At 37.4% G+C, this 23,866-nt stretch overlaps 1 protein-coding gene across 3 annotated transcripts in view; it reads left to right on the plus strand.

Annotated features, from left to right (window-relative positions):
* Positions 1-23,866, plus strand: part of zfand3 (zinc finger, AN1-type domain 3) — a 74,311-nt gene that overhangs the window by 12,043 nt on the left and 38,402 nt on the right. For all 3 annotated transcript variants that reach the window (XM_059024533.1, XM_034004071.3, XM_059024532.1), the window contains one exon: positions 15,797-15,837. In XM_059024533.1, coding sequence (XP_058880516.1) covers positions 15,810-15,837 — 28 coding nt within the window. In that variant the 5' untranslated portion in view covers positions 15,797-15,809. The remainder of the gene's footprint in view (positions 1-15,796; positions 15,838-23,866) is intronic.

The following is a 23,866-nucleotide window of genomic DNA, read 5'->3' on the forward strand; positions in this document are numbered from 1 at the left end:
GTTTTGGGGCAGACTGCAAGCACCAGCCAGAAAGGGAAGCTGCTCCAGATTTCCTATAGTAGCTCATGCTAGTCTCCTAAGAAAGTGGTATGTCGGTTTGTGCTAATCTGTATTAATAAAATGATTAAGATATATTCAAAAATTTGTGTATATAATTTGTACACCAACGTGATTTTCTGTTTCAGTATTACTCTTTTCCTTTTGAAATACTGTAGTTTCCATATTCTTCCATTTCATATACCTATCACTTGATATTTATGTACTGGACTTTTATTTTCAAGCTAGATTGTTCAAGTAAATGCCAATACATTATTTATTGTTTTGTATTTATTTATTTATCAAGCAACAGTTTATTGTTTTGTATTTATTGTATTTATCAAGCAACAGTTAACAGAATTAAAAATATATTTAAAAAACTAAGGAAAAAAAATAATACAACTTCCTGTAGAAATTGCATTAATGTTTACAGAAAATGCAACAGAAACTTCTGAAAACTGAAATCAACAGTGTTCAAAATCGCAGTTCTCGCAAGCGCATTTTTTAATGTATTTATTAATGCACTTGCGCATTGTCGGACTCTGTAGTTAATGAGAAACGTCGACATGGGAAAGTATGTATACTCAATCTTGGAAGACTAAAAATAAATGTAAGGACTGGTTGGTTCCATGAATTCCAGGAGCTGAAAGCACGTCTGGAGTTTGCCAGAAAGAGTGACCCAGCTGAAAGAAAAGTGACCCAGCTGCAATGTGGGAAAAGGTTTTGTGGTCAGATGAGACCAAGATAGAGCTTTTTGGCCAAAACTCAAAGTGCTATGTGTGGCGCAAACCTAACACTGCCCATGCCTCAAGACACACCATCCCTACAGTGAAGTATGGTGGTGGCAGCATCATGCTGTGGGGATGCTTCTCATCATCAGGGACTGGGCATCTTGTTAAAATTGAAGGAAGAATGGATGGAGCAAAATACAGGGAAATACTGCAAGAGAACCTGCTTCAGTCCGCTAAAAAACTGAAGCTTGGGAGGAAATTCACCTTTCAGCAGGACAATGATCCCAAGCACAAGGCCAAAGCAACATTGGAGTGGCTCAAGAACAAAAAGGTGAATGTCCTACAGTGGCCCAGTCAAAGTCCTGATCTCAATCCCATTGAGAATCTGTGGCACTACTTGAAAATTGCAGTCCACAAGCGTCGTCCAACCAACCTGAACAACCTGGAGCAAATCTGCCAAGAAGAATGGTTCAAAATCACTCTGACACTGTGTGCAAAGCTGGTACATACTTACCTCAAAAGACTTAAAGCTGTTATTGCAGCGAAAGGTGGCTCAACCAAATATTAATGTGTGAGGGTTGAATACTTGCGCAAGCAAGATATTTCAGTTTTTTATTTCTTAAATATTTCCCAACATACAGTGCCTTGCGAAAGTATTCGGCCCCCTTGAACTTTGCGACCTTTTGCCACATTTCAGGCTTCAAACATAAAGATATGAAACTGTAATTTTTTGTGAAGAATCAACAACAAGTGGGACACAATCATGAAGTGGAACGAAATTTATTGGATATTTCAAACTTTTTTAACAAATAAAAAACTGAAAAATTGGGCGTGCAAAATTATTCAGCCCCTTTACTTTCAGTGCAGCAAAGTCTCTCCAGAAGTTCAGTGAGGATCTCTGAATGATCCAATGTTGACCTAAATGACTAATGATGATAAATAGAATCCACCTGTGTGTAATCAAGTCTCCGTATAAATGCACCTGCACTGTGATAGTCTCAGAGGTCCGTTTAAAGCGCAGAGAGCATCATGAAGAACAAGGAACACACCAGGCAGGTCCGAGATACTGTTGTGGAGAAGTTTAAAGCCGGATTTGGATACAAAAAGATTTCCCAAGCTTTAAATATCCCAAGGAGCACTGTGCAAGCGATAATATTGAAATGGAAGGAGTATCAGACCACTGCAAATCTACCAGACCTGGCCGTCCCTCTAAACTTTCAGCTCATACAAGGAGAAGACTGATCAGAGATGCAGCCAAGAGGCCCATGATCACTCTGGATGAACTGCAGAGATCTACAGCTGAGGTGGGAGACTCTGTCCATAGGACAACAATCAGTCGTATACTGCACAAATCTGGCCTTTATGGAAGAGTGGCAAGAAGAAAGCCATTTCTTAAAGATATCCATAAAAAGTGTCGTTTACAGTTTGCCACAAGCCACCTGGGAGACACACCAAACATGTGGAAGAAGGTGCTCTGGTCAGATGAAACCAAAATCGAACTTTTTGGCAACAATGCAAAACGTTATGTTTGGCGTAAAAGCAACACAGCTCATCACCCTGAACACACCATCCCCACTGTCAAACATGGTGGTGGCAGCATCATGGTTTGGGCCTGCTTTTCTTCAGCAGGGACAGGGAAGATGGTTAAAATTGATGGGAAGATGGATGGAGCCAAATACAGGACCATTCTGGAAGAAAACCTGATGGAGTCTGCAAAAGACCTGAGACTGGGACGGAGATTTGTCTTCCAACAAGACAATGATCCAAAACATAAAGCAAAATCTACAATGGAATGGTTCACAAATAAACATATCCAGGTGTTAGAATGGCCAAGTCAAAGTCCAGACCTGAATCCAATCGAGAATCTGTGGAAAGAACTGAAAACTGCTGTTCACAAATGCTCTCCATCCAACCTCACTGAGCTCGAGCTGTTTTGCAAGGAGGAATGGGCAAAAATTTCAGTCTCTCGATGTGCAAAACTGATAGAGACATACCCCAAGCGACTTACAGCTGTAATCGCAGCAAAAGGTGGCGCTACAAAGTATTAACTTAAGGGGGCTGAATAATTTTGCACGCCCAATTTTTCCGTTTTGTATTTGTTAAAGTTTGAAATATCCAATAAATTTCGTTCCACTTCATGATTGTGTCCCACTTGTTGTTGATTCTTCACAAAAAATTACAGTTTCATATCTTTATGTTTGAAGCCTGAAATGTGGCAAAAGGTCGCAAAGTTCAAGGGGGCCGAATACTTTCGCAAGGCACTGTAAAACCAGTCACCTTACAAGAATTGATTGAGTTTCAGTGTTTTAAAATAAAATATCAAACAGAACGAAATTTCAATGTACCATTTGTAATTCAGTAATATGAGAGAATTGGTCAGGGGTCTGAATACTTTTGCAAGGCACTGTATTAAACTTGTAAAGACAGTAAGTGCCAGAAAAACTGCTGAAAAATGCGGCACTAGAAAGACGCAGAAACAGCATTTTGAAACAGAAAGAACTAAGGCTTGAAGTTTTAGGTTTTTATTTTTGTTCACGTGACCGTTTTGTAAGTCGATTCAATATCTTAATTAAACTGTTAATTATTACACAGTCACTTCTTTTTACCTTGATGTCCTGATTGACTTGCTGATTCTGTTTTACCACCTTCATTATTCTTGCAAGCAATGACATTAATCACTTCCCCCAGATGCTACTTTAACGTTCTCGCAGTAGCACTAGGTAGCTTCCAATGTGTCAGTTTCGTGTTGTGTTCTTTCCCGCTATCTTAACAGAATGTTCTCATAATTCGGATTTAGTGACTTAAGACTTAAAGGCAAAATGTTAAAAGGAAAATAAACACAGAAATATTCAAGCCATACTTAAGAGTATTAAAGCAATGTGTGCTGTAATCGAAAAAGATCTTATGCTGGCGTTGGTTTCAAGATGTAATGAATCAACACGTACCTGAAAGGCAGACACGGGCGTTGAAATTTGCAAAGGATTTAAAACATTTTGTGTCACCTGAGACGGGCAAGCATTCATTACTTTTGCAAAATAATTTGTTTTGTAAATGCATTATCTAAATGAATGTTATTAAATTATATATACTGAGCATCATAAGAAACTTATCGCTTATATTTGGATAAAATTCACTAGATGTGATCGAAAAATGACAAACTCTGTTTTAGAGCCGGTGCAGTGACTTTATATTGTGCTGATTATCAACCGACATCTGATGCTGCAAAATCTGTCAATCTTGGGCAGGTGTTGTGACTCTTGTCTCCCAGTTCGTGGCCTGCCATTGACAGAGTGTGTCTGGTTATACCGTCTCACCAGGTTTGAAATTGCTGGCTGTGAGCACCCAAGATGGCGAGCCACAGTACGCTGCCCTAGTCCAGCCTCCAACATGCCAATTTTCACGAAGGCGCTGCTGTCTTGACAGACGTGGCGTATTTGATTTTTTTCTGTGATTTTCTTTCTTGCTTTTATTCAAGCTTGCAATTCAACAGCTGAAATCACTCCATATCCAGTGTCAAATCAACTGTCTCACTAATTAGGTGATTAAGTGCATATGCTTCAGTCATAGTCACTCAAGTGTGTCATGGTCAAGGATGAATGATTGAGTGATTAAAAAGAAACCATAAACATTTTGTAAATTGTCCATTTTATATACCTTATTTTTTTCGAAAATGTGTTATAGTGATGAGTTTCTTTTGATGCTCGGTGTACTTCCTTTTGTTCATATTCCATCTTCTGGCTTTTACAGTGTATGTAAGAAATACATAATTACAGGAAAGCATGTCAGAGAAATAGAACATTCATAAGTTATGGGCCCTCTTTTAAGAGGCCACCTGTGTTAAGAGGCCAATATTAGACTGTCCCTTGAGTGTTCTCTTAATAAGGGTTTGACTCTGTGTGTGTGTGTGTATATAATTAGGGATGTCACGGTATACCAGTTTTGAAACCGCAACTAATTATTTATACCATGATTACCGAGTTCACACGGTTTTTAGTCACCGTTTGTCCATCGGTGAGCCACCGTATTCATTAGAACTAACTAATGAACACAGACATCTCAAGTTCTGAAAACTGCCATGCATGAGATTATCAGAGTAGGCTATTAAATAAGTGATGTCATATTTAATATAAACCGCCCTGCTAAACAATGATCGCTAGCAAATGTGGTTCAGTAAATCAAGCACAAATATTTGAAAATATCAGCAAGAATAAGGCACTAACTTTTCATCACTGCCTTCCTATTAATTTACCAAACCAAAGAAGTAACAGTAGCTATTATCCATCGTATCTGTCAAGAGAAACGCATTAAGCACACACCTATGCAGAATCAAAAAGTCTATATTTACTACTGTATAACTAAGTCTAAGATGCTACAGGCATTTGTATTTATTTTAAACGGTATTGTAAAGATGCTGCCGTCTCCTCGAGTTGATAGTGTTGTAGGGATTTTGGTTTTATGTATTCAGAAATTAATAGAATTGTATTCCCATTTAAAAAAAAAAAAAATGCTGCTTAACTTTGCAGCGGTGTCATACCCGCCTTTAACATTTCTTCTTTCCTTTCTTCGTTGCTGTTAACATGCAGTCAAAAAAAAACAACACAATTTGCAGGTGTCGTCTTTAAATCATTAATGTTTGCACTCTGCTGAGAGATCAGTGGGCGGGCACTGCATGTCTTAAAACGCAGTCGATTGGCTATTGCTAGGTAACACTTTGCTTCTCTTAACTCTGGGGTTTTCAACCTGTTTTTTTAAATATACCCCTTCTGTCGGGAGGTTTTAGCTAAAGTACCCTTTACAATTTTCACTCCGTGAATGGTACCACAGTTGCAATAAAAGGCAGAATAATCTGGTTAACACATTTCTTTTTTCTCCTGTTTTGTTTAATATATAATTTTACACAACAGTCTGGGACTGACAAATTGCTGAAACAGAAAACCAAACAGTAGGCTTCATTCTTAAAACTTGGATGCAAAGAATTAAAAGGTAGTATTTAGGAATATTTCGCTTTCTATTGGGAAAAGGCATTATAAATAATACAAAATAGTGTAAATGTTTGTCACGTTACTATTTACTTCCCACCTCAGTATAATTGTGTTGCGTTTTAAAATGTTTCCAATATCAAAAACATTAACCTCAAGATAAAACTATAATTACTAACTAAAATTGATCTAAAGGGACTTTTTTGTGTTTTCCTTTTGTTTTTCTATTGCAAGTAAGAAATGTATCAAACACCGAACACGCATTCAACCAGACGCTATTGCTGTTAATAAAATGCAGCCGCTTTTTTTCATTAGCCGTTCACTTTGAGCTGTTAAACAAAGATTAACTAAGTATACATCGTGGTACGACGATAACCGTGGTATATTTTTTCACAGTTACCATACCGTCAAAATTTGATACCGTGGCATTCTTAATTAATAATATATATATTGCTTGCGTTCATTTGCCCATTTTTAAAGGAGACTCAGCACACAAAACTTGGGAGTTTAGTGCTGACGAACACTTTTTTAATAATACAAAAGTAAACAAAATAAAACACCTAGCTCCTTCAGAGCACTGATTATACAGTTGAGCACCCTAACTAACACAGATAAGCTGTTTACCGGTAGACAAAAAAGCACACAGTTTTATATCCAGTACTCGCAGTTGGGATTGCTCGGAAACAGGACATACACCTTCCTGCTTCCTTCTCAGCAGTCCCGAATGATTTGGCTGTGGGGTTTATAGTCCCCACAGAAATAGATGTAGGCAGCTGACACCAATTTACAATTTGCAGAGCCAACTGCAAAAACAATTAACACAATAAGAAATTAACAATAACACACATTTGAACATGTGTTTGGCAGGGAGAACCCCTTCCTTGCCCTGTTACTATCCATCTAACTATATATATATATATATATATATATATATATATATATATAATAAAAACATTAGTGCTGTGCTTCATTCTTTTGAATGAAATATTTCCTTGGCAGAGTTTGGAAATTCTGTTTTCTCCTACTTGATAAAGAAATTCCACACAATGCTTTGCTTGGATGCCATGTTAATGTAAGACTGAAATATTTACCAGTTCGGATTTGAAGGACTGCACCTTTTTTTAAGTTTAGTTTTGGACTATTGTGTTTGCCATAGAGAGACCAGTGAACAATAAAGTTAGAACAAACGAGATGTGACAAAAAGGGATACACAGGAAAAGCACGCGAAAGAGAAGCAGCAGTAAGATTGCACTCCTTGCCTGTACTTTTTTTTTTGTGTAAACTACGCTGTGTTCCAATTGAGAAAATAAATAAAACCTCCATTAATGGAACCCTTGCATCGCCCTGAATCAATACAAGAACAACAGTAGACTATGGCCAGTAGATGTTGCAAAGAATTGAAGTGATTCCTGTAATTTCTAATTGTTCTAGTGAAAGATAAACATTTAAGTAGAGATTCAGCTTTATAATAAAACACCAAATTATTACATAACATGAGTAAAATGAAAAATAACATGCAAAAACGAATTTCATACGACAAGTATTTGGGCAATCAACATATTTCATATGAAACCCATTCTGTTGGAGGAACGTGTACTTTTAATTAGGGCTTCTGTTTTTATTTTATTTTTCGGTGCTAATTTAGCTATTTGAGTTTTATGTAAATCGTTTTTTTTTGGTTTTGTTTTTTTTGGGGGGCTTTTGTTTTTGATTATACTGTATGAAATTTAGTGTTTTTGGTTACATTCCAAAATGCTTGAGCATTTTTTTTCTGTCAAAATATGTATAGTAGTAACTCAACAGAACTTGCACACTTAAGTTGTATCTTCTTTCCTTTGCTGTCTTCCACAACTAAATCCCTATGGTCACGGGCACATTCTTCTGGGGTTTTTGTGTGTAGGCATTTTAGTACATTTTGCCACAATTTTGTTTTAAATCCTCCTTATCTTAGACTAGTCGTTCAAGCAGCCCGGTAAAATCCTCGGACTTCTGCAAAAGATTTGACACAAGAATTTAGAGAAGATGGTCAATAAATTCATGATGAACATTTCAACTATACCTTAGATTAATGTCCAAGGGCGAAAACCAAGATGCAAACCTGTGTTAAAAACAATACACAAAAGAAAGCTATTTGGAGTTTTCCATTGAATGCTTGAAGAAGCCTGATGATTTCTTCAACCAAATTTTATGTTGAGACCAATCCAAAATCTAACTTTTCACCAAGAAAGCAATAATATGTTTGGAGGAAGAGAGGAGAAGAATTTAAACAAAAATTAATCCCATTGTTAAACACAGTAGAGGTTGTGTGATGGTATGGGCTTGTTTTTCTTCCTCAGACACTGGCAAACTTTGTATTGTTGAAGGATCAATGAACCCTGCAAAATATCAAGAGATTTTGCACTTATTTGTTACCTAGTTCTAGAAGGCTTACTGGATGGAAGTTTGTATTCCAGCAGGATAATGACCCTAAGCATTCTGCGAAGTCTACAAAGGAATTTCTGAAAAAAAGGAAGATTGTTTTAGTTATGGATTGGCCATCTCAGTCCCCAGACTTGAATCCCATTGACCCTGAAGGCTACTGTTGCAAAAAGGAAAAAACAAAGTCGATCGCAGAACTCAAAGCTGTACGTGTTGAAGAATGGGGGGAAAAAGGGTGGGCACACAAAATATTAATGTAAGTGTGCCCAAATACTTTTTGTCAAAGTATGAAATTAGTTTTTTTATGTTCTGTAATAATGTTTTATTGTAAAGCTGAATCTCTACTTTTACATAATGGAATATGTTAATGTACAGCAAGTTATTTTAACAAGAAGAAAGTTTGCTAGTCAGTGTACTGTTAACAGCAACGCGACTGCATACTTATTTTATTACAGTATCTGAGTTAAACGGAACAGCAAGGTGCACATGTTGCAGATATGAAGATTTACATTTTAAATCAGCAATGTTTATTAGGCAGTCAGACACAAAACAAGTTTAAAAAAAAAAAAAAAAAAAGTGGTGAAAATGCGCTTTCTGTGTGCTAACAACCTGATTTTCAAGAGACAAAATAAAAACAAGGTTGCAAAGGGGGGTAGGGTATCTACAGTAATACAGTACAGTTTACACATGCTACGTAAAAACAGAATTTTATTTATATTTTCACAGGACATTTGGCAGCTTACTTAAATAATATACATATTAAAGTTGTGTACTTACTGTTCAGAAGCCACTTCTCTCATGCGATTTTTAAAGAATATATTCTGTGGTAGAAAGGTATAATCCTTATGTAGCTGTATTTTCTTTATGGTGCAGTAGCAATATTGTACGATCTTAGCAAACCCGAACATGCAATACAATTGTTTTGTTTAGCACTGGGACAAATTACGCAGCTTGAATTAAAACGTATTCTATACACGTCACAATTTATACATGACAGTATAGATTAGAAACTACCATGCAAATGAAAGCATTGCACTAATGAGGCATGAAATAAATAAAAACATGCATTACTATACTTTCTTCAAATTAGTGTTCACCTGCTGCTGCAGCCCTAAATGAGCTTAGCTGCGAATTATTTCATTGAAAGGTTACAAAATTAGTGAAATGGTTTCAGCCTGTGTGTACTCAAAGTGGTTTAACTTGTAGATAATTTCCCTCAGGTATATAAAGACTTTCAAGCTGCAACTCGCATAGTGATCCAACAAAGGAACCATACAAACAGACAAAGGAGGTTTCGAAACAAGTCAGGGATAAAGTGGTAGAGAGGGATGTCACTCTGAAGCCAACTGATCTGCAAAGTTCTGTGTCTGAGATGGGAGTCAGTGTTCACACATCAACAATAAGCCAGTCCCTACACAAAGTTGGCCTGTATGGAAGGGTGGCAAGAAAGAAGCCATTAGTCAAAAAGCCTCCTCTTCAAGCACCTATGGAGTTTGCGAAAAAAAGTGTGTAGATGATCCTGCAGACATGTGGAAAAAGGTTTTGTGGTCAGACGAGACAAAAATTGAACTTTTCGGTCCAAGTGTTACGTCTGGCGCAAGCCCAACACTGCACATTACCCAGTCAACACCATCCCAACTGTCAAGCATGGTGGTGGCAGCATTATGTTATGGGGATGCTTCTCTTCAGCAGGGACTGGGAAGCTTGTCAGGATAGAGGGGAGAAAGGATGGTCAAAGTACAGGCAAATCCTTGAGGAAAACCTGTTTGAGTCAGCCACAACTGGGGAGGACAGTGACCCGAAGCACAAAGCCTCACTGGAGTGGTTGAACAAGAAGAAATTTAATGTTCTTGAGTGGCCCAGTCAAAGTCCTGACTTGAATGCAATCGAAAATTTATGGTGAGACTTGAAGATTGCAGTCCATTGACGATCCCCAACAAACTTATCAGAACTGGAGCAATTTTCCTGTGAACAATGGGCAAAAATTTCACCATCCTACTGTGCAAAGCTAGTCTGTCCAAAAAGACTCCTCGCAGTAATTGCTGCAAAAGGTGCTTTTACCAAGTACTGTCTTAAGGGGCTGAATACTTCTGCAACCAATAAATTTCATTTTGTACATTTTCTTTGCAAGTTTTGCTGACATTTAACCTCCTCCTCATATAACAGTGTTCAGTTTAACCAGTACAGCTTTGAATAAAAAAAAAAAAGTGCATTTGAAAAACTGTGCATACATTATTTGTAATTCAACAAAATGTGATATTATTGGTAGGGGATGAATACTTCTGCAAACCACTATATATAGATATATGATGTTACTTAAAACGTGAGTATCGATGTTTCTTAAGAAACTGCACAGACGCCATTTCTTAATCAGTGTTAAGTTTATTACATACATGCAGGGAGTCTGGTCCCAGGTACAGGACAAACAGAATACTCGTTTTTACAATCTTTTGCATGACATTAAATACCCCTCTGTATAGATGGTCCACCTCCTCTTTCTCTGACACTCAACCAATAGAAAAGGTACAACACATTATCCTGTTAATTTAGTGTGAGTGTGTGTGTGTGTGTGTGTGTGTGTGTAGTCTAGTGTGACGACCTCTGAACTCAGTGCATTCTTCAGACCCCTGGTGCCAAAAAGGTCCATACATCTGGTTTTTGTCATCTTCCTTGTTCCTATCTCTCCGTTTTTGCCTGAGACCCTTTGATCCCAGTGGCATTATCTCTTTGGATCTCTCTGAAGTCTTAGAGCCTGGCCCCTTCTGGTCCCCCTGAAGACTAGCTTTATGACCCCCTCATAAACCAGCTGTATTTTCTAAGCAAAAACCTGTTTAACTAGTTTTATACCCCAGTGGACTCCCCGAAGGGCAAATGTCTTTCATGTCAGGGCTGGAGGTCAAAGGACTTGTTTGTACAGCCTTGTGCTGCTGGCCAGTCATTTGCTTTGACACAAAAGAATCCTTTCCAGTTGTCATAACTTCAGGGTAACTTCTCTACCATATTGCCTTCAATTTACTTCTAATGTGCGGTTGTTTAAATATAGTTAAATATACGTTAACTTGGTGTTTTTATCAGCTCTCTGCTACCATCCATTACTCAATGAAGCTGCTATTATTTCTTGCTTGCTCGGAGTCAATGCAGTGCAAGTATCTATATACCCTGAGTATATAGCCAGCCTTCATCTATTACAGCAGTGCTTGCATTTTTGGAACTAACAGTTTTTTCTATCCAATGTTAAATCACTTTTCAGAAAAATAACATGAATACAGCCGTCATTCCTCATGCGTAGCAAACTGCTATTCAATACTTGTTCCATGTTTTCCAACAATATATAAAATATATTGGTGTTTTATTTTTATTTTATATTGGTATAACTTGCTTGCTGTTGCTGCCAATGAAAAATGTTAACATATATTATAAATATATGTTTTTAGTCTGGTTTTAAAAACAGATTCCCTCACATGTGTCTCGGCTTCCCTCACATGTGTTGGTAGCTCATTCCAAAGTTTTTAACATACTTTATTTTAGGGATTACCAGCAGTCCCATATTCATGAATCTAAGGTTATGATTGGGGATATATGGGGTAAGCAGTTTTCCTAAATAGGTTGGTGCCTATTTAGGAAAGTTATTTAGGGCCTTAAAAGTTAATAACAACAGTATTTTAAAATCAACTCTTAAATTTACAGGAAGCCAATGCAAAGAAGCCAACACTGGGGTGATATTATTATTTATTTATTAGCAGATGCCCTTATCCAGGGCGACTTATAATTGTTACAAGATATCACATTATTTTTACATACAATTACCCATTTATACAGTTGGGTTTTTACTGGAGCAATCTAGGTAAAGTACCTTGCTCAAGGGTACAGCAGCAGTGTCCCCCAACTGGGATTGAACCCACGACCCTATGGTCAAGAGCCCAGAGCCCTAACCACTACTCCACACTGCTGCCCAGATATGTTCCCTTTTTCTGGTTTTAGTCAAGATTCTAGCAGCAGCATTTTGAAGCAGTTGCAATATTTCTCAAATGATAAAAAGACGAATCTTGCATATGTGTTTTCCTGTTTACAAATTGTTTATTTTATTGTTCATTGCATGTGTTGCTATTTACAATTATTTTTATTATGTTTGTGGTATTTTCAAAAACTATTTTATATATATATAAAAAAAAATGAAGTATAAAGGGTTAAAGGAAATGTAGCATTCATTTATGATTTGTTTTTTATCGTAGTATTTTATAACAATTTCTGGTAAAAACAGCTATTGAAATTATTTCTAAACCTAGTACCTGATGTGCAAATTCATTTTTACATGTGGAGTTGAAGGGGTTAAAGATTATGTACAGTACAGAGCAGGGTCTTCAGCGATGTATCATTTTGGGAGATTGTTTTTTTTTTTTGTGATTTAATTAGTTAAGTGATCAATGAACCAACAGCTTTGAAGTCATCGATACTCTACTCTGTTCCTGTGAGACAACTATTTGAGCGTGCAGAGGTCCCATTAAGAGGAGCATCAGGGCTTATTATGCATGTAAGAAATGAAATGTCACCAGATGCTGCTGTCTGCCTTTCATTATCTGGCTCATTCACTTGAAAATACTGATTGCTTAAAGTTTAATTGCGTTTTATGATGGAGCCTTTCCCATGCCACTTCTGTATTCTGGTTATCCATTGTGTATATAAGCTGGGTTACCATTGTAGAGAAGTTATAAATGAGTGTTTGACTGGTGTGTATCATTTCTGAGTCCAACAGACAATCCAAAAGCAAGCAGATAGTAGGTTCCATTGGTAGGTTTCTATCTCAGTAACACATCAAACTCTTCATTTTCTATTTTTAGGATCTGTATGCTTGTTCTGCAGCAATTCAAAACCCAGGCTTGTGGTTCCCACCTGACCAGTCAATGCATAGTTCTTCACACTTACCAGGACCTCCCTGAAAATGAGAAATTGAGGAATTTCCTGATTTTGTTAACCCACCCAGTGTTGGTAATAGTGCTCCACATTCACATACCCAGCTGAGAATCACAATATTCAATACTATCAAGATACCACCCACTATAAGCTAAATGGCTACCAAAAATGTGTTCCTGCAAGCAAGACTAAAGGCCTTTTTTTTTTTTTTTTTTCTTTTTTTCTTTTTTTCTTCCTCCATCGTTCATCCATAGTTAAAGCAAGGCGACCAGCTATCCTCACTGTCGCCTCATCGGGCAGTTTATGGTGTTGCCTGACAATCTCCCTGCTCAAAAAACTACAGTCGCTGGTAGAGTCGCTGAGAGTTCAAATACGCTGAACTTTGACCTTGTTGCTAGATGATAGAACGCTAAAAATGGATGTCGAGCTGTGCGTTGTGAAGCTGCTTCGTATAATTACTGCATATCCCTGCATATACCAGGTTATAAAGATCAGCAGAAAAAATGAGTGCTCGTAAATCCATTGCTGAACAAATACGATCAACTTGTGAGCATTAACTTCACAGCAAATGAAAGGATTCAAAAGTGTGTTTCTTGCATATCTCAATATATGTTCAAATAATAAACACCTGCAGTCCGGTACTGTTGGACAGTAAAAATGTAGCCCAATTATAAATGGAATAACGAATAAACAAGCGTTGAAATCAACCTACTACATACAGTAAATGTATTGCAAGGTTAGAAATTCTCGGTTTCTTCAACTTTTCCACCTAGAACTGTGTCGGAAGACCAGATCGGCTTTACTTGTAGCAATAGATAAGTATAGACCTTGTACACCCTAACCCAGGATACTACTTTTATTCCCCCCCCCCCCCCCCCCCACTAGAATGTCGTCAATAAAAATACCAGAATGAGAGCTACATTGCAATACACCTCAATATAGATTAAATAGGTATTCATAATGAGACGGAACACCAGAGCTCAACAAATAACAACCCCAGTCTTTTTTTTGTAATTTGTCTGGAACATGTGCATTTTATAATGCCAGAATAAATTTGCATGTAGAGCAGGGGTGGAAATAAGACACTCATTGCATAGCAGTTGTGTATTAACCTTGTATTGGCAAATTCGTTTTTTTAAGCTACATGGATGGAAATAAGACTCTTTGCATAGCAGTTTGAGCCATTTCAGGTTTTACAAGCTGTAGGCTCTTGTACAAATTGTACTGATGAAGCAGAAAATCAAATACAGTATATTTGTCTTTCTGCTATATTGGTATATTTTTACAAGAGCCTGCACCACGTAAAACCTGAAATGGCTCAAACTGCTATGCAAGGAGTCTTATTTCCATCCATGTAGCTTAGAAACATGAATTTGCCAGTACAAGGTTAATACACAAGATTCCCCCCCCCCCCCCGGATAGAAAGTAAATGTACTAGTTTTTCGGACCATAGAATACATGTTTACTTTGTGTCGATAGATAGACAGACTCCGGGCTCTCCAAAATGTTCTCCCATTGAGGGTCCAGGACTCAACAAAAAAAAACTAAAGGTCCCAGAAGTAGTAGAGTGTCTTAATGTTGTGATACACATCTCTCCTATAAATGTATTTATTATTTTCTTTCATTTCAAAGTTTTGACAATTTAACAATAACAAGCTGGTATTTTCAGTGTTCTGAAAGGTCTACTGTTCACTTTGGCCTGTGATTCAATATGGCTGGTCAATTTTTTTGTTTATTGGATAAAAGATGCATACCTCTGTTATGATACTATATACTTTTATGTAAAGAAAGTATCACGATGGATCATTACACAATGAATCATTACACCCCTACTGTGGCCGAATACAGCTGCCATTTTTTTAGGTTTCTGAATGACCGACCAGCACCACTTCCTGTTTGCTTACATTTGTTGTACAGTAAAAATGTAAATGTTTCACTACCGCATTGCTGGCCTTATGAATGACAAGCTATTCTAGCAAATTTGCCTTTGACATTGCACTGTGGCACAGAGGATGCTTTGTTTTTTTTCATCACAACACTCCCTTTGCTAGTTGTAGTTAGAAACCCTGTACAAGACGTGCATTTCTGTGCAGTTGGTTCTTCAATACCTCGCCAGTGTTAACTGCCAGACTCGTCAACCGCCAGATGGTAATCTCATTAATGCACAGCAGGCCTTATCGGTTTTGTTGCTTTGGAAACAATTCATTTGAGCGCTCTAATAATTAAGAGTTTTGAAGAAAGAGCGCAGTGTCAGTCTGCTTCTTAATTAACCACCAGAAGTTAGCTGAGTTGGTAGTTTCGGACCGTATGTTGTGTTTATGGGTATGAACTTGGATAGAATTGGTTTTGAATATAGGAAATGTGTAACTTTGTAATTGGGGACCCTGATTTGAGCTTGGGCTTTGAGCACTGCAGCCCATGGTGCTACTATGTCCTTGCTGTGTTCCAAGTAAAGGCACCCATCAGGGCAGACTCACTCTGGACAACTGATCATTTTAAAATGATGCTTTTTGAAATGCAAACTCTTTCTAATTACAGTGCTAATCAATCCCCTCCAATAATGGAAATGGTTCGGAGAGGGAGTCATTTTGTCATTAAGTTCACGGCACTGGTTTTAATGTTGCCTTCATCTAGAAAATGGGATGCCTTTGATAAAATGACATGGGCTGCTCTCATGAATCTTGTTTTTTATTTTCTTTTCTCTGTTTTTTAAACCCTCAGGTCCAGCAAGACCATGAATCTCTGTTCGAAGTGCTTTGCTGGTAAGTCACTCTTTTCTCAGTTTTGAGCCAATACATTGGAGTCCTGCAACATGCACACATTTTTCTACATTATTTCTCAAAGGTCTTGTTGCTGTGGTACTGGTTTCAATGAAGACTCAAGGAACAGTTATCAGTGGGAACTTGCTGCAGTAACCTGTGCCAAAGACAGAGGTCTGCTTTGACAACTAGATCCAACACAGGCAGTTAGCTGTGACTGCAAATGGCCTCTGACCTACTCTGCAATCCTTGCCCACTCTCCGTGTTACACCTCTAATGGCAAATCACGTCTGAGTAGAACTGCAGCTCCGTTTTCAAAATTGCAATTATTTAATCAACATGTTGGTTTCAAAGTGGCTGATTGGCAGTGTTTTTAAATAGTTTATGATGAGGAAACCCTTCTATTGTAAAATGTCACCTGGATTTATTTCAGCAAAAAAATAAAGCTAGTACGCGGGCCTACCGGCAGCTTCTCAAAAAGAACACACGCAAAGTTCTAGTTTAGTATGCTGTTTATTGTAGCCCGTTTCTATAATTCTGTGACAAAGTGGCTGAGTGGAAACAGGTGCAGGAGTGATGCAGTGCGGTAATGAACAAACCTGCTCATAATCCGGTTTGGATTTTTATTTTTGTATCCAGGTCTGGTGACCAGTAACAATAATAATAAACAATAACGGGTTTGCAGACCCAAACAATAATAATAAACCACACATATCCGCACCACAATTATACATACATGGTCACCAGTCCTGGGTGACTGCAGTAGTGCTCATGGTGGGTGATGCAGTTTATTTTTGTAACAGTAGTGCAGTGCTGTTTCCGGCTTTAGTGCTGGCCCTCGGTGATAGCTCTGGAATCGTGTTAGCCGTCTAGTGTAGTGTTACAAACAAGACGATTACACACAGGCAAACAAACAAAAAACACTCAACATACTGTTTCACAGTTCTGTACAGGGTCTTGCAGTCCTTCTCGGTTCTCTCCATACAAACCAATGCAAAGGCACAGGTTACGATTCTCCGCCCCCTTTTATGCTGTCACACATGACCCCTTGGTAAACGAGTGCAACCGCCTCTCCAATCTGCGGCTGCTGCATCGTTTCCCTTCTGGGTCAATGCGTTATTGCAACGGAGTTGTAACCCCTTCCTGACTGGCCAACTTCCCTTGAAACCTGGGAAAGAACTGTCAGAGCAGCCCATCCAAGGAACTCTGTTCTCGCTGCTTAGCACCCTCACAGGTCGGGAGGGAGATTTACAACCAAGAATCATTGTGTTTCTATCACAAATGCATATGACATAAGGCCTTAAACTTGAATTCAATCAATATGGCAGTAGAATGCAACAAAAAGTAATCGAACAAGCAAAACTAATTTCAGAATAAATGAAGTTACCAGAACTCTTCAGGACCAAGCATTTTTCAGTGGGATGCGCCCCCAGGACTAGGTGTTTTTGGCTGTAGATGACTCTTGCTATAAAGTATAATATTTTTTTTATGTATTTACATGTATAAAAACGTGTTATTCTATGACCCGATGGACCTTGCAATACTTCCTGAAAGTTTTGTTGAAAAAATACTGTTTGGGCAACTTACATGACATTGTTTCACCTGAGAGATTGCAATGACATAATACACGTTTATTCTCAGTGTCCTTATAAGCAATAATGGACACTACTGTCACTTTTTGTCCTCAAAATAAATATTTATAAATAAAATATTAGTTTATTCATTTCATTGTTATCAGTAAAAAAGAAAACATACCTTATGCATTTAGTTCATGAAATAGTATCTGCTCATATCCACTTGTTTCTTGATATTTATAAATGTTGTAAAAACATATATTAGAACACATGAGACAGAAAAAATGTTCTAATATAACTTTAGAACACGAGACATGTTCTAATATAACTATGTCATCTACATCGGATCTCAGCGTTTTTCCAAGTTTCTCTGAAGCAGGCTGTGATGTCGTTTCTTTCTGTGCTGCCAAAACTTTCTCCACCCTTTTAGACACTAAATTCCCCTCTCGGTGACGTCCACACGAGAAAAAAAAAAAATCGGGAAGTGAACGTCAGTCCCTTCCCTATCCATTGATATGTGTTTGTCATCAAAACAAAGTGCTTTTTTTTTTTTTTTTTTTTTGTATGATCGTGTTAACACAATCCCGGTCCTTAAAGGGTTAATAAATTATCACAGAGGTAGCTTTCAGGTACATGTCCGCAATATCCCTTTCGCTTGTTTTATAACTTCACCCAATTTACTACTTTTCTAGTTTCACAATGGTTTGGAACCTCGTTTTGGTCTGTTTAGCATCATTTATTTAATTCTTTCATTATTATTCATTTTTATATTCATTGTCGGTTTGGGAAAATCATAACTATAGCATCCCTACTTGAAACAGAAGAACTGGTGGGGGGGACATGCATTGGCCCTATTATCATACTTAATAAATTCCTTGGTATCGCTAATCAACTCCTCTTTTTAAATATGCAAAAGATTATGATCAAGCCATCTCGCAGGTGTAATGTTATATTGTACAATGGTGACAGCCAAGAGTGGTACAACATTCTATATGATTCTAGGCAGTCGGCATTGAGGTAAAACGAAGAACAATTGTTCCACGCAGTCATTCTGCTTTGGTAGTAAACTGATAATTGGGGTACCACTGCACATGTGGGATGGTTTTCAATTTAAATCTATTGCATGTATTTAAAGAGGAGATGATTAGCTTTTCAGGGATACCAAGATATTTAATAAGTGAGGGGAAGGAGAGGAGATAATGTCCTACCCCCAGTCATTCTGTTTCAAGGCTGGTGACTCCCATCATTTTGACTGCCAGTGTATGTCAATTTTATTTTTATTTATTAGGTTTTTTTTGTAGTGGTGATGAGTTTTCTTGCAGTTGTCTAAAAGATTACAGACCATGTAAGTAATCACATTTTGAGTTTTGTGTACCATTGCAGCTGCTGATTACACAAAACCTGGGATTATATCTGAGCAAATAGCGTGTCGGCAGATAATCTCAAGTAATTGTCAGTTTTTAGATCTGACCCTTGCTGAATAAAGTCTTTTACTGTGGCCTAACCAGTGAAAGCCTCCCAGGCTAAACCAGCTGAAGGTTAAACTGCCTGCAGAATCAGATTCAAGCATTTCCACAAAATACTGAAAAGTATAGTCGCCTTTGCTTTGACATAGAAAATGCACTATTCAGCTAGATCTGGTAGGGATGTATGTTTTTATAAATGTTTACTCTATGCAGTGTCACAGCTTTAAACCCCTTGCTCTTGCTCTCTCTGCACACACTTCATATTGCATTCTGATATATACTGACAGCCCTGCTTTATGGGAAGAAGTCCTTTGGACTTGTGCAAATAATTCAGACTTTTTTTTTTTATATATATATATATATATATATATATATATATATATATATATATATATATATATATATATAAGTAGCTTTGCTCAAATATAATAATCCATAATTAGTACAGAGGGTAAATGTTTTTAAAGGATACACAGGTTGTTATATTCAGTCAGTCACCGCATATAGGAACACCTCTAAGAGAACACTTCACCTAAGGGAACACCCTTGTGGTGAAACAGATTTTTCCCATTGTAAATGCTCCGGCTAAAGGAACAGGAACTTCACTTAAAAGAACACCTTTGTTCGCAATAAGCGACTTGTCATTGCGAGAGCGTTTTGAGGGACACTGATTTGGTTTATTAAATCTTTCCATAACTGCTGTCATATCATTCATTATTTTGTATTCTGATTTTTCACGAGTGCACCTCATCGCTACAAAATGGCATGTAAACAAATGGCAAAATGCGCTGCTGTTTCTCTTGCTAAACAAAGTTGGAAATTGTTCAAGCTCTTGAAAAAAACCTGAATCAGACAATGTCTCTGAGCAATTTGGTGTTTCCCTTTCTGGTGAGTTGCTTCACCATTCTGTTAAATAATGTGCATGTCTTGTATATTGCTGCTGCATTTTGTAACGTGTGTAGGGGTCAGGGGTGTGCAATTTTTGAAATAAATTTGTTGTCCAAGAGACAAAATGCTAGAAAAATCTACTTGTCCTTCTTAAAAATCTACTTGCCCCTTCCCCGTCGCACAAAACGCACACAACAAAGAATATAACTTGTAGAATTTTGGTTTTATTTAACAGTGAACACAATCAATCAATTAGTAACTAACAGGTTCACTAAATTCTTCACGATACACAAAAGGTTCCCTGTGACCCCACCTCACCTCAACAAATGTATAACATACTTTAAGGAAATGTTAATTTCAGTGCAGTTTGGAACACTTTTGCTGGTAAATTTAAGGAACATACTAAATATATAGCTTCTGTCTGTTTTTTCCCTATATGCTGAATTCAACTCCTGATGTAGAGGTGTTTGTTGCATCACAGATACAAAATCATTGCCAACTCTTACTGCTGCTTTGTGGAATTCTGATTTTTCTTGACGTTCTTTCAGTTTTGTAACTGCTGAACCCCAGATTTGTAAAGGACTTGTGTATAACCTCTCAAGTCTCTATAATATTTACATTAGGCTCCATCTAATTCTGCAAAGACAAAATGTTTTTCTTTTGTTTATTTCTATTATATACTTATTTTTTCTAAACAGTGTAGAACATGTTAGCTATTTTTCCAGTCCCCTAACTGGAACACTGCTGCACTCCTGCAGCGGGGTGATCCTGGTTTTATACCCTGATAGCTTTTTTTTGGGGGGGGGAGGAGGAGGTCAACATTCTTTCTCTGCACTATTCTCTCTGAAAAATACAATACAAACACATTGCCATGATATTTAAAGTCTATTTTACTTAAATATATATATATATATATATATATATATATATATATATATATATATATATATATATAATCTATTGTACATATAAGCATTTCATTTCTATCATTATAAACATGACAATCTTCATGTTTCAGTAGTTTCACAAATCGATGGATTGTGCATGTCCAATAAATAACAAGTATCGCTTCTGTACAAATCTAGTAAAAAAAAAAAAAGTCCCCTTCAACAGTAGCATTCACATTTTCAGGCAGCAATTGGTTTCCCGAGTTTATTGACAGATGCCAGCTGTAGAAAACACCTGCTCTGATGGTACTGAAGTAGCTGGTATACAGAAGCCTATTTTCTTTTTAGTTCAAGTGGTTCATAAAGATACATTGCAGTCAGTCTTTTTTGCTTTCTGTATCTGCGTTACCATATTGACCACCCAGCAGGTAAAAAAGAGCTGAAGAGGAGGCTGATAAGGGGCAGCATTATCCAATCTTGAGCGCTATCACTCAATCACGCTATCGCTTGCTCTATCACTCTCTATTGTGGAGGTAGTAGTGGATGGCAGCACCAAACAGATTTGACCCCTACAGTTTTATAATATTTAGGCAAACCTTACTGGGTTTCCTCCAGACCAAGGGTCAATTATGATTACAATCGCAGCAGAATTGTTTGCTGAAATTGAAATTACAATGTGTTTTAGTTCAATTAATTACAATTAATTGTAATTATAATCACAATTACATTAAAGTAGCATACATAGCTACACACATTAACACTAGGATTTTTTTTTTTTTTTTTTTTTCAAACAAATGGGGTCACTAAGTGGTTGAAAATATGAGAAGACTTCGCTCAATATAGAACACAACATGGAGCTGTGAAAGATTAAGCTTGGAAACATCTGCAATGGAACTATCTGATCAATTTAAGTGATGGGCTTGCTATTAGTTTACACTCCATACTGGCTATTTAATGCTAAAAAGAAAATCTCTTAAACTAGTGGGGAAAATAACAAAAGCACATCGATTAAATTAACACATTGGAGGCTAAATTAGGCGACGGCAAGAATGAAATGCGAGTTAAAAGTAGGATTGTCAATTTAGTAATTTACATTTTCAGCACTTTGAAAGGAAAATAAGAGGAAACCTCTCAAAATTCAAGGTATGAAGGTAAAAACATGTAATCATGTTTTATAATTAACAGCATTTACAGAGTTCAATTCATTAAAATACATTTGTTGAAATGTGTCCACATAACTGTTTAAATGTTAAATGTTTATCCTCTTCTTTAGAGTTAATATATCTGATATTTTCAGAACAGTATTGTGTGTTTTTATATCTTTACAGATACTTTTAGGAGTATTTCTTGATTTTGGAAAGTATTAAACAATTTAGCAGTTCTAATCCAATTATCTCAAGAATTTGATTAACCGATCAACCCCTGGTCGGAATTAGATAGTTTTATTGAAATAATAATGAGGTGAAGTCCAGGAAGATATTTACACAATATGATTCTTGCTCCCCCTTTTTTTGTATTTTAAAAAAAGTCCACAGGAGTGTTCTGAGAAAATGGTTAAGGCTTGCTCCTTTTTTGTGTTTTTTCTTTCATGGGCTCACAAAATGCTGGAACAAATCACTCCTCTTTTATAGAGTATGTATTTTACTGAGGTTCTTCACTGGAACACCATGACGCCTGTTTAAGTTGCTGTGAAATCTTTGCCTGGCCGCATTTGGTCCGCTGCAGGTCAGAAATAAAGAATAAATTGAAACTGATCCCATTGAGTAGTAAAACCCCTGCAACCCATTGCACGATTAACAGTTTTCATGATGTTTCAATAAAGAGGAGCTTTGAGGAGCATGAGAGTTATGGCCTTAAACATTTGGAAATTTATCTTTTTAGTTATTGAAATTCTGGAAAGGATACAGATGAGAAAAAGGTTGTGGTTAGGGTTAGTGGTGTGTGTGTGTTTTTTTTTTGTTTTGTTTTTTTTTAAACATTTTCTGAAGAAAAAAAACCCTTCCCATCAGCTATTGTGTACTTCTATTCAGATGGTGATTTTATTGATGTTGTGCTTCAGGGTGAAGGTTAGCCAGCAGTTTGTTCAGAAAAGTGTTCAAATGATACAGTACTGGCCATCAAATAAGCCTGTATGACGATGGTTTACTGATGTTTATGCTGAATCATTGGGATCCTTTTAGACCAAAAATGACAAAGTTTTTCATTCGTATTTAATGAGTGAATAAATGTGCTGAGCCAGTGGTCATTGTATGGAATAGTTTTGCACAGAAAACTGTTTTAGAAAATGGTCATCCTGAGATTGAGCTAATTCCACACACACACTGGTGGTAACAGAGAGCCAGCAAAACCCAATACAGTACGAACACGATGCTGTTTATTCCATGTGAGGGACCGGGATGGGTTAAAGCCTCTCACAGCAGGATAGTGTTTATTGTTGATATTCATATTAAAGGCACAGTAATGCATAGAGACAGAAATGTGATGCAAGATTAACTGCCTGTCTATTTTATCAGCATATCCTCGCCCCTCCGCAGATAACACAAACCTCCTAAAATGAATTTGAATATGCCTGTGCACATGAAGCCTGGAAGAGCTCTTTAGCCTGCAGAATAGGAAAGAGAAATTTGCTATAATGGAATGTCGGTGTTAATTTGGCAGGGTGAAGAATGGTTTAATAACAGTGGGGCGCTGGTGAGCTGCAAGCGCTGAGCTGAGCGGGGAGCCGAGGCCCCGGTGCCGATATCCTTCCTAATGTGTGCTTGGGACGAGAGGCAATCAGTTAGCATTGAGGCTATAAAGCACAACCGTGCCTCGCTCGCTAAATTAGCCAGGCAGATGACCCCAGCTGCCAAGGGGGCAGCCAAACTCGGGATTCACCATTAGGGATGACATGCCCATCTCTTCGGCACATGCACGTGTTTTCACACCGCTTTATTTCTCGTTAAGTGAGCTGCTGGCAGCAGGGAGTAAAGACTTCGCTGAAGAAAGGTAGAAAGACAGATGTCTTCCTGTGCAAATATTCAAACAAACACTTAATGTATCCTTTGTCAAAAATGACCATGGTCATATTCATTCCCATAACAAAATGTATAAATTACTGTATCAAGCAAAGGAAACCTGTGCATAAGATGTCTGAAATAAATAACACACATTCTACAGTTTCTCTGCCTTCCTTTTAATAGGTGGGGTGCTGTCAGATTTTATTTTACTTCCAATA

This window comes from Acipenser ruthenus, chromosome 5, assembly GCF_902713425.1.
Source record: "Acipenser ruthenus chromosome 5, fAciRut3.2 maternal haplotype, whole genome shotgun sequence".
Classification (NCBI taxonomy): Eukaryota; Metazoa; Chordata; class Actinopteri; order Acipenseriformes; family Acipenseridae; genus Acipenser; species Acipenser ruthenus.